Genomic DNA, 12,408 nt, shown 5'->3' on the forward strand with positions numbered 1-12,408 from the left:
GTGACAAGCATCAATGTCATCGAGCGCTATGGACTCATTGATCACTTCACCAACCCTATGTATTGTGTCTTAAAGGTTCTCCCGCTCAGTTTCGGGAACACCCTTAATTTCAATGTTTTTATTTCTGGAAAACTGCTCTAGAACAGTGCATCGCTGTTCAAAGTCTTCTACAAGCTTCTTGAGTCCATCACGCTCGGATGACAGTGTAGAATTTTCAGCTCTGAGTACCTTGTTTTCTTCCTTAAGCGCTGTAAACTCAGCAGCTATGTCATCAAATTTTTTGGAGCAAAATTCAATACTGTTGGATAATTCGCGGCACTCTTTCCGAACATCCCTCTCGATTGAGCTACGCAACGAAGCAATTTCCTTTCGGAATTCTATTCGGAGTTCTTCACATAGCGAAAAGGCGCCATGGAACAGGGTATTTTTCGAATTTTCAAGTTGCGGTCAAGGACCAGTTTCCCAAAAATTTCACCCTAAATAAGACGAGCACCAGACCAGGGGAAGGCCTGTACCCATTGTGTCACCGGTGGGTACCCGGTGGCACAGGGGATCAAACCCCGCACCTACCGCATGCGAGGCGGCTGCTCAATCAGTTGGCCACCACTGCGGTCTGTCCTTTTTCTCTCCTTGTCCTTGTTCCATCCTTGTTCCGTCCCTTGTGCACCAGCGCAGTATATGGGGTCATCACAATATGCTCATGAAGTACTTTCGTTTGTCTTTTTTCCTTCAAACCCAAACCAAGGTACTTAATTATATTGTGAAGGCCCCATATCCTGCGCGGGTGCACACGGGACGGAAAAGAAAAAAAGACACCGTTTGATTCAGTTGGATCGAACAGATTTATTCAAGAATTACATGTTAGCAAGTACATAATGCAGAGGCTGGGCTCCCAACCTCACATGCCACTGCGTTGGCGTCGGAGTCGTTAAGAAACGAAGGGACTGCGGAGTTGATCTTGTAATTTCGCAGCGCTCTGCCACAATATTTCTTCTGCATTGGGCCCGTTCCTTTATCGTAGTTTCTGCACTGACTCTGTCATTATTGGTGTCTGTTCCGCTCTTTTGTTGTGCGTTGCTTGTCTGTATTCCTTTTGCGCCGTCTTCAGAAACTTACCCTTGTCCTCACCTACTTTGTTTGGATATAGTTTATAACGTTTTATACCAGATTTTAGACCACTGGGTTGCATTCTTCAAATGTGACATTTGCTATATAAAATGGATTTTGTTTGGCTGTTCGAATTTAATTTTTCAAAGCGAAATTTTACCCGACACTACAAGTGAAAACTATCCGCAAGCCTTTTGAAAGACGAGAACATGTCAGCGGGTCAATGAATGTAGGGCGCGCGCACGTATATTTTAGAAATTTGATGGCTCGAAAACAAAGACACCACAAACCAAACCGCATTTTATGCAATTTCTTCATAGATGGTTCCTTCAGCTATGTATCTGTATTACTCTGTACTGTTGCTACTGCTTTACTTTGCAGTTAGGTGAACTTGGCATTGTCCATTTGTGCCACTTTGAGGCTGTGCAATAGTGCGCAACAATGACTTCCCCTGTGTAATAATTCCGCCATTACAGTCGCCGGGTAGCAGACAATTAGCTAAATAGTTAGGTCAACACCTCAGCATAGTTACCGCTGGAAGTTATCTCCATTACAGGTAAGTAGTGTGTGAACAAATGCGCTCGAAGCATCGCCTCTTATGCCCTTGCTTTTTTAAGAAAGCTTACTACCCGAGATTGCGCGCTTTCATGAGGAATGCTGGCAACATATGCAGTTCCACAGTGTCCGGGAGTGGTCTATGGTCCGATTAAGAACACTCACTTTACTTCCACAACACCGATTTGGCTCCCTTGCTCATAAAGCACGCGTGAAAGCCGTGCCAGCGTTAGGCAGCTGCAGCACCATACAGGCATGCTGTGTGGTATCATAAAGCTGATGTTTTTATTCAGTTTGTTGTATCCTGTTTACAGCGATGACCATACATGAGAGACCATGACTGGTAAATGCGTCAATGTGACCAAAAACTTCTTATGCTCACCTGCTGGAAAATCATAGTCATTTGCTTGGCCCTCTTGGGTAATGTGCCGAAGCGGAATAAGTGGTTATGTTCTCCTAGCACATTTTATCACTAGGTCGATGCCAACTTTACCTTTTACTCTGATTGCAACTTCGTCGTATAAATTAATTCATTTTTCGCCGAAGCTATAATATTTAAAAACTCTACTTTTTCGCTCTGTTGGTCAAAAGAGAGCAGAAAGCAGGAGAAAAGCGTCTTATTCAGATAGAAGTGTTAAAAATTCTTGTCCGTATCAGAGGTCTGTGCCACCCACTAGAAACAAAATGGAGTGTCCACATCAAACAATGACTGTCGTCGCCCTAAACGGAGGCGTTGACATGAAGGCACTGCAGTTGTTGTACGGAGCACTATACAAATACCGCTTCACGTCATCGCCCTTTACGCGGATGAATAGTGAGGGGCTGTTCTCTCCCCTTTGTTCACGCAGCAGGAGGAGATGGCACGGACAAAGCCGGAGGAGACTCAAGTACGAACATGAAACCCCTGCCACCCAGTGTTCCTATTGTCTTAAATACCGTCCCTCCGAGTGCGTTACCGACGTCGAGACCGACCTCACCCAGTAAGTGAGCATTGAGAACCGAGTAATACGTCACGAAGAAAAGGTAACGAAGTGTTGTTTCACCATGTTCTTCCGGAAGTGCCTCCATTAGGTTTTGGAATGGAGACCTGAAGATGGCCAGTTCCTAGTCGAGGTAATCCGCACAACTTTTTATTGTGCGCACGCAGAAGCTTACATCGCATGGTACGCATGTCACACAGCGGGACACTTCAGGGGCAGACGGTTGACAGAAAGATCACTAACAGGCAGGACAATGCAACGCAGGTCACCTGAGTATTCGTCGTATTGCTTTTGAAGTGCATTGATGCGCAGATGTATTGCTCGTGGCAATTTTGAATTCAAGCCTGGAAAACTACGGACCACGAGTCCTTTGCAAGGCAGGAATACTAATGCAGGGGCTTCATTCAAGGACGAAGATGCAATGTGGCCGCACCAAAAGGACCTCTTCTTCGCCACTTGTGTGCAGGAACAGTGAACATACGATGCTGCACAGAATAGAATCGCGCAGTTAATGTTTTTTTTTTCATGAGCTGAAAAATGAAGGGATAGGTGTTTCGGAGGCGGCGTTGTAGAGAACTGAATGCCATCGCGCTCAATCACATCATAGTCTACTGTTGCCAAAATCTGCTTCATTCTAGCGGATCTAGGCGAGCGTGAAGCAAGCTGTGCAATGTTCTCAATGAATATCAAGGAACGGCCCTCTGACAATTTCTGCTTGCCCTGTAGCAGCTGCGCATTTCGTTGCATACGGCAATGTATGGTGCTCTTGCTAAGAGTTGCATACATCTCCGTAGTGTTTCATGGTACCCAATCTTTCATGTAAGCAGGCCTACTTAGAATGATGATTATGGTGAAGTTATTAAGATGACAAGTACGGTCATTGTCAACAGCGCGTAGCTGAGCCCAAGAGATTTTATTCTGGGTTTTACCTATGACAATGGCAGTGCCTGCATCCAGCATTGTTTGTTTGGTTCGGCGAAGCCGCAGTTAACGATACTAATCGGCTTAGCAAACATTAACCACTGCTGAGAGAGAAGTGTGCAGGACGAACGTGCTGATTTTGTGACTGTATAATTGGGAGTAACTGCATGGGCAGATATATAACTGTATTATTCTAATTACAAGGACTTCAGTCTACAACTGCTCTTTTTCCACAGGAAGACTGCCTTGAAGCTTTGTTACGAATATGCCGCTAGTATGCATAGCTGTTTGAGGAACCCTATGCATGTTTTTTCGTATCTCTTTTCCTCCATGCTTGACCACCTCTGTCAGCATCGCCACAAAACTTTCTATTATTGAGGAGCTGTCCAGATCGTTATTTATTTATGCAATTCCGATGGTCTTGCACTACTGCTCTTAGAAGTACAAACATAGCCAGTCGGTTGTTATAACATGAAGGCAATGTCAAGAAGTAGGCTATATGAGTACTACCCGCCTGTAAAACACAACCACAAAAGCCTTTCAAAAACCACATAAGATTACAAAGCATTAGAACTGACTTACACCAAGGGAACGCTTGCGAAGAGATCACTTAATAAGTACAGAACATGCAATGTGAAGGAATACGCACAAGATAAGATACGAAAGAAAAGGTTACTTGTCGGTTGTAGTGTGAAATCCCTCTTATTTACTAAATTTTTAAGGTAATAAGACAATGTGCCGACTTTTTGCTTCTGTGTGCCTATTGTGACTACCACGAAACTTGAAAATGACTTATCCGTCGCACAAAAATACTGCTGTACGCCTGAGTAAGCGTAAGCATTCCGTGTCGGTCAAAAAAGCATTCGGCTGCCTCGCACTGCTTTCGCCCAGGTGTCCTCATTCTGACGCTTTGAAAATGTCCACCCATGTCTGTAACAGTTCCTTCAGCATTAGTCAATAAGGTGCTCAACGGGTGTCTTTGTTTCATTTCTTTTCTCTGTTATTTAAACCTTCAAGCGGTCACTGCAGTCACCCCATTCAAACTATTCGCAAAAGACAACGCAGCTTTTACGGGTACCTTTTACCCTGCCTTTTGAGGAGCGCCGATTACAGTTTGTGACGTGGTAGTTGGCGTGGTTATTTACCGTAAACTGAACAATTTTCGTAAGTAGGCTTTCTGAGGTAAAGTTATGGCTTTTTCGGCATAGTATTTTCAGCATTGCCGGACACCAGAAAACCGGTGAATCATCTTATGCATAGATGGTTAACTAACTTTCAATAATTAACTTTCTAACAAGTAGAGTTAGGCGCCTAGCTGCGATTAGAGATTTGTAGCCGGTTGTTAGTAATAATAATATTAATAATAATTGGTTTTTTGGGGGAAAGGAAATGGCGCAGTATCTGTCTCATATATCTTTGGACACCTGAACCGCGCCGTATGGGAAGGGATAAGGGAGGGAGTGAAAGAAGAAAGGAAGAAATAGGTGCCGTAATGGAGGGCTCCGGATTAATTTCGACCACCTGGGGATCTTTAACGTGCACTGACATCGCACAGCACACGGGCGCCATAGCGTTTCTCCTCCATAAAAACGCAGCCGCCGCGGTCGGGTTCGAACCCGGGAACTCCGGCTCAGTAGACGAGCGCCCTAACCACTGAGCCACCGCGGCGGGGTTTGTTAGTAATTGCCATATCGGATTTTAGAATTTCGAACACGCAATTTCCGCGAGATACAATCATTTTTTGTTGAGCTACAGCAGCGAGGGTAATCACGTTTTCGAAGTAATAAAAACTGATACGAATGTTACTAGCGACCGGCTAAAAATCTCTTAATTGCAACAGTTCGCTATTAGTGATAGGCAAAAAGTTAGTTATTAGAATTAGTTAGCCATCTTACTAATGAACTTAAAACAATTCACTGGCTTTCCGGGGCCCGCCAACACTGGTAATACTATGGCACAAAAGCCATATTTGTAAACCAAAATTACTTTTTCTGAAAATTCTTGAAAGTCTTCCACGAAACACCGCGTATATTCACCTGCACGCAGAAACCTGGTTTAATTGTATTGCTATTGCATTCATCACATATCATATATTAAAGCTTTTTTCCGCCTACCTAGGTCCCTCAATGACGCACAGCATAAGCACAATTCTTAGTGAACGAGTGCTTTATTCTTATTGAGGCCACTATTTTCGCCTCTTCGGTTCGTGCTAAAAAGATGAATGTTCAAACCGTTTCATACTGGCATCAAAACATCATATATTTCGTGCGCTAACATTTTTTATCAGAAGGCAAAAGATTAGTTCTTTTCCCCTATGCGTTGTACTCGTTATAGGCGCGAGAATGCTGCCTTCTATTTCGGTTAGCGGCAGTATACTTACAGTGGCTCTGGCAGTATGCTTCGCGCGTAAAGGTAATGACATAGTGCGCGTTGTAATTTGTTGCAGCGCCTCGACCAGTCCCTCTGATACCCAAAGTTTGCACCGTCGAAGACAGTGGTGTAGAGCCCCTTGTGCTTCCTGCTGACGGGCTGTGCTCTTTTGTGTTCTACCACCCGCTGCGTATTACGGACCCCGCGAACACTTTCGGCACTCAGGACCACCCCGCCCAACAAATATTCTTCGATAGGGCCAAGGACTCCTTTCACACGCGATTCGGCATGTCCGTGAATTACAGGTGGGTCTGACTATCCTTTTACAGTCACCTTTGCGACTTCTGTACACCCTTCAATGTTCTGAACTGGTGCGTTAGTGGAGATGAATATTGCAACGAGGTGTGTATTAAAATACGACAGAATGCGACAAACAACTTCTCTCGTCATACCGTAACAGAAGAAATTGTAGTAGCAACAACGCATTTTGTAGTATAGCGCATTCCCATGTCGTCGCTACAGTTCGGCGCAGTCACGTCTAGAATCTATGCGTCGTAGCGAAAAAAATTGTGATGGGACGTCAGGAGACCGTGCTATACACTCTAAACTGTTGTCTTGACCGTTTTATCATAAAATACTAAAGAAACATTTATCTTCAAGGAAGACTAATTTACCCACAATTAAAAATAAATTTAATACCGGAATAATCACACGGGAGCATAAATTTGCGCTTGGCAAGAGGTTTAGTATTGGTCAGCAAAATTTGTTTACTCAGCGCGATGCTCACAGACCACGATCAGAAATGGGTTTCTTGTGCTTCGTGGCTATCTTGGTTTAGAGCCATTCACATGTGCGGTGCCGTACAAGCAACTGACATTGAATAATAATTGCTGATGCGCCCTCCTCAGAATGAATACTTAACGCATGCACATTTTCTAATTTTCTGAGAAATTCTATCTAGGTGCTTGTGTAGCACTTATGGCTAGTTTTCTGGAGTCATTTCACAAGCACGATGCCTTATGAAGTGGCCTAAGCGATGTTTTTCTACCAATGGGGTTCAGTTGCATTATTCGCTTCTTGAACGATTAGTCGTAATCATTAGTTATACTTCACACCTTTAGTCCACAAATAGTGTTGGACTGACATGCAGCTGTTATCAGTGTCTTTATAACGGTTAGCTGTGCATCTTCCAATTAGGTCGTGGTAACCGGTAGGGCAGTTTCTCTTCCATAATCCGCGCCTAATAATCATTGCCTCTGGGTCTCTTTCCGAATAGCGACATGTCAAGATTTGCGAGCGCGTTCCGCACAACTAGAGGAAAACAAGATTACGAAGGCTACTGGAACTACAACATTTTCGACTGGGGCTTTCTGTTCGTCGATGAGTTCCAGGCACAAGCTGGAGCCCGGCAAATCACGGAAGCACTGAGAATCCTCAAGGTCAGAGCTGTTGCTACAAGCTAGCAACAGTTGAATATTTTTCTCTAAAATATCAGTGCTGCACTCTGAGTACAAATTCTTATGCGTTTAGAAACGAAAATATATTCTACGCGGCAGTGTTTTGGTACCGACACCCTAGTTTTTAATTTTACAGTTAGCCTAAGAATACCCTTTAACGCAGCTTAAAGTCATAAAAGTCGTGCACACCAATCTTTTAACTTCTGCAATTTGAAAAGTGTTAGCGATATGAAGGGAAATATTCTATGCTCAACCTTCAGTTGTCATTATTTATACGCGAACTTACCTCATTTGAATTAAATAATTGTTAGTAGCACTGAGGATACATAACGTGCTAAAGGTACGATTTTTATCGAGGCAAGGGTGTCGGCGCAAATTCAGATTTTCAGACAGCTTTTCTGATTAACTCACACAATGATTACCTAATAATCATTGTTATATATTAGCTTGCGCCTGAAGAACCATGCTAAGCGCTGAAAACCGACTTGATATGAGCATCTCGATCTCTCAACGAGCCTGGATAGCTAAATGCTTTGATGGTCTTTGATTGACGAGCACTACGTGGTAAACAATTAGTACTACCATGTATCAGTAGCTGTCAAGTTTAAAAATCTAAATTGTGGTTGGCTAATTTTGTATTATTAAAACAAATGTAGAGTTTCATGTGGAAAAAAAGCAAAGACAACATTTGTGGTCAGTCGGGGTGAATATATTCCTATGTATATGCTTACGTTTATAAGAAAGACGTTTTGTTTCAAAACTCAATGCAATAGTGGAGAAGAATACGACGGGATGTACGCAGGAGATGTAATAACTCCTGTTTCATAACGCTACAAAGACAAGTCACGTAACTGCTCCTGTTTTGTGTAGCGTTCAGACTATGATTTGTTTTCTTTCCATAGTAGGAATAAACCTCTTCCTGAAGGACCCATCTCACCATTGGAAAACAAGTCCGTGGCGAAAACAGATGAACTCTTGCTCTAGCTAAAGCAGTGCGAGACAACGTAGAGCTGAAACTGAAAAGTAGGATAAAAGCTTTATTTCTTTAACAGAATGATGTTCTTCACACTGAAAGCGGCAATATATACATATCTTCAGCCTTCATAGCGGCATAATATTTCATAAATATAAGTAAGAGCTGAAAAGTTCACCTCACATTACCTAGAATTTTGCGATGAGCTAAATATTCTATTAGAGCTTTTTTTCGGACTTATAAAAGTACGCCGTGGGAGTCACGCGGTGAGGAGCGAACAACGCAGCGCACATCCAAAGCGCGCTCACCACGAATCTTGCGGCTTGCTGCCCGTTCGTTCGGCGATCAAGCTCTGCGGGCGTTCGTGGCATCGGGTTTGTCGAGAACGATGTGCCGACGAACTACGACTGCAACTTGAGTCCCGCGCGTTTCGCCAAGGCGCCTGGAAGCGCTTCTATGTGGTTTGCCGCTCCGCGCATCCGTTTCACAGTACGTAGAAGAGCGATTTGTCTAACGGGCAAGTCGTCGCGCCAAACAAGCGATGGCGTTCCGTGGGCTCCCTGGCAGTGCAGAAACACGCTGTCGTGTTCCACTCTTAAAGGCGAAGCTTAAGCTCCCTCCAATTTTTTACTGATTTTTTGTTTCGATTGTTTATATAGGTTCCTGTTTAGAAACTAGGTGCCTCGCAACCCAGTGGGCAGTTTATGATATCAAGGTGACGTGACCTCGTTCAACCAATCATTAAGTGCCACTACCATGGTGACCAGGCTGCTCACAATGCGGCTGCCTGGTTGCCGCCTGCCACATTGGGCAGGTTATTGTGACTTCACACGGTCAAGTCACCTCTCTAAACTAATCAATGAATTTTGTGACACTGCACATCGCCAGTGTTTCAGTGTATTGGTGTGATGACAACTCAATGCGATCGCATGAAAAAAGAAACTACGCGGCAGTTTATTTCCTAAACTGTTGCATGACGCGATTTGTCACAGAATCACGTTTACGTCTCGCAGGAAATGGAGGAATACCTGAAGGCGCAAAGAAGCGACGGAATAGTCTTCACGTTCCTGGGCATCTACACGAGATCGAATGCCATCTGCGCGGAAATTGCGCAGTACATGAAGTGAGAACATTCCCCTTATACACTAGAGTTGCCACTGTAAAAACATCATTAGCAGCCGGTTATTTTCAGAACTTTGTTAGCATTGTAACAAACAGATATATAGTGATGAGAAGTGTCACGGCGTCCAGTCCTACGATGAGCTGAATGCGTGCGAAGTCACAGTGCTGCAGTTCAGGCTTTATTCAGTTGAGCGTTATGGAGCTTTCAGGGTCGTTATAATTGCATAGGCTGTCTAGGCGTGATACATCGCATTCAAAAATTACCTTTAATGCGTGTCGGGTTTATCTAAAAGAGTGCCTATTAGATATGTTTATTACGGCATGAAGCGAATTGAGATAAATATATATGTTTGCATGAAATAAGCCATAATTGAGTGCAATCCCCGACTGCTATGCCGAAAAGTTATTGTTTACTCTCGGTTTACAATGAGAAATAAGGGGGTTCATTGTGTGGCAAAAAGTAAGTTCAAATCCAAAGTTTTCTGGTATATTGTCGGTTGTTTTTCGCGCAGCCGGTATACAAGCTGCTTTAAAAAACTGAAGAGATTGTCTGCCTGTCGTTTTAACAGTTAACTCGAAGTTTCTTCAGAAAAGTGCAGGAGATCGTCCTTTGTTATTGAACAAGATTTCAACAAATTCACTACATGAGGTTTCATTACGCACTGACTAAAAAATAGCCAGCTTCATTCATCTTTGCAAATGCACCGGTAATAATAATCCAATTCTGACCACGCGGTCATCTAACATTTATCTGACAAAAAATAATAGAGCTTATTGTTTGTAGTCACCCTTGATGACAAATTAGAAAGTAGCCATTTTCGCCCACATCACAGCGGGTCTCTCCCAGATAGAATTTATGTGAAACCTAAAAAAATTAATTTACCAATGACGTTCAGGCATTCGGTAAATTTGGGTTCATAAAGAGTGCAATTTTTTAGCTGTCGCAAAGGCATTTGGGAATGTAAACCGCCAGTTTAGAATATTAAAGCTAGAACAGCTAAGTGGAGAAACATTTCTGCTTAACCGGGTTACTGAAATTCTTTCTAACCTCTCAGAGACTATGAATCAGGAAGAATCACTAGAGATACCAATCTTCCCTGGTATGTCTCTGGGTTCTCTCCTTAGGCCACTACACTCAATCGTTTACATCCGTCACATATAAGCTTTGTCATTTCTGTGCCGGTGGTCTGAAATATATTGTGTTTTAAAGTGTAAAATGAAAAATGCTGTAACCTTCCCACTCCTCAGTCGAACCTATTAACTCACTATGCTACTTCAAGCCACGGTATATTAAAGATATCTTTTCGGAATGCGAATCAATGACAATTTTGGCTTAGCAATCATCGACTCTAAGTATTCATCATCATCATAATAATTTATTTACCATTGAAGGTCCTTGGGTTCGGGAATTACATAAGGGTGGAGCAGCCGAGACAGAATACATTGGTGAATTATAAAAATCAGAAATTAAAGGTAACGGGTTCACGCTAAAACTGTTCTACAATCACAAAACATCAACATCGAAGACACAGCGGCTCAATAGCAACCTGGGAAAAAAAGCAAAACATATACACGGACTCAGAAACGTGCATAAATAACTCAATAATTGACTTGAAATACATTGTAAATAAGTGCCTCAATTTACTTCGTTCTCTTTCAGTGAATTGGGATCGGGTAGTTCATTCTATAATGCAATGGTGCTGGGTAGGAAAGATTTATCGAACGAGTTGATTGGTCTACACAGTAAGGCGTGTACATTATAAAGAGTTTTCTTATGGAAACACCATTTTCCATACATAAAGTAAAAGGTTTGTCGTATGCCGGTTATCTAAAACTAAATTTATATTCTTCATCAGGACGTCCTAAAAAGTAGTTATATGCTATGTACGTGCTTCCTAACTTATTAAGCGCGTTGTACGCATACCGCGTAGGTGTACGAGTGGATGCTTTCTAGTATTGCTCACCCGTTTGTTTAATCCTAACTGCCGCTAACTATCATCATAGTGCTACCGTAACTAACAAGCAATTTTTCTTCTCCTCGCTACAAGCACAAAGCTAAATCGACTCGCACTGTTTCAGCAAATTTTTATCGTAACCACCCGTTGAGAGCCCGAGTGATCCGGACGGCTCCATTCATATCACGGCGTTCTGCCTGCACGCACAAAGTCCCCATACCTCACCGAAACACCCCTCCCTAATCTTATCTGCTTCTACCAAAACATGCCTGGATTGGAGCCACCTGGTTGCCGCATTATTCGCATATCTACCAGGGACAATATCTGTGCCTTAATTTTGACCTACCTTAACTTGACCTAGCCAAAATCTGCATTATTTATGCCATATTTAGTGGTTTACGGTTTATTTTAAGTTTTAACTTGTGTTTATGGCCTTTAACGATGGGAACCCGAAAGTCACCTTTAGCATATTGCATGCGAAGTCACCGTCTCGCGGGACGTGCTGCTATTATTGCGGTGCACGGATATATTTCTATTCTGCAAATTACTACTCCCTAATATTTTGCTCAGAATTGAGACCTGGTGATAGACCAATTTATCGTGCATGCGGAGCGTACTCACTGTGACTTCTTTCTTGTGCGGACATGGTGTCAGAAAACTTCAGCAGACATGCTTACACCACTCTCCGCTCTGTGCAGCACAATCTTCACTCCGAGTGGCGTCATCGTCCTTGGTCACCTGACGTACTCCGACTCATCGAGGCCTGACTGCAATGTGATGCCGCCCACAAGCATCAATGACCCACGTCTACAGGGGGCCAAATACGGCCACAGCTTAGTGAGCGATGCAGTCTGTAGTTACGTATGAGACATGGTCTTAGTCGCGACGAAGGTATTTGGAAGCCACTCATCGCACTTATTACTTATGGTGAATTCCAATCGCAGGCCCGGAGCGGTCTGCACGCTCTG

At 43.2% G+C, this 12,408-nt stretch overlaps 1 protein-coding gene across 1 annotated transcript in view; it reads left to right on the forward strand.

Moving 5' to 3' along the window:
* Nucleotides 1-12,408, forward strand: part of LOC144097206 (uncharacterized) — a 32,339-nt gene that overhangs the window by 4,250 nt on the left and 15,681 nt on the right. The window contains exons 2-6 of the mRNA XM_077629958.1: nt 2,511-2,642; nt 6,010-6,238; nt 7,210-7,372; nt 9,377-9,486; nt 12,139-12,277. Of these exons, the coding sequence (XP_077486084.1) occupies nt 2,511-2,642; nt 6,010-6,238; nt 7,210-7,372; nt 9,377-9,486; nt 12,139-12,277 (773 nt within the window). The remainder of the gene's footprint in view (nt 1-2,510; nt 2,643-6,009; nt 6,239-7,209; nt 7,373-9,376; nt 9,487-12,138; nt 12,278-12,408) is intronic.

Source organism: Amblyomma americanum, chromosome 7 (assembly GCF_052857255.1).
Source record: "Amblyomma americanum isolate KBUSLIRL-KWMA chromosome 7, ASM5285725v1, whole genome shotgun sequence".
NCBI classification, from domain to species: domain Eukaryota; kingdom Metazoa; phylum Arthropoda; class Arachnida; order Ixodida; family Ixodidae; genus Amblyomma; species Amblyomma americanum.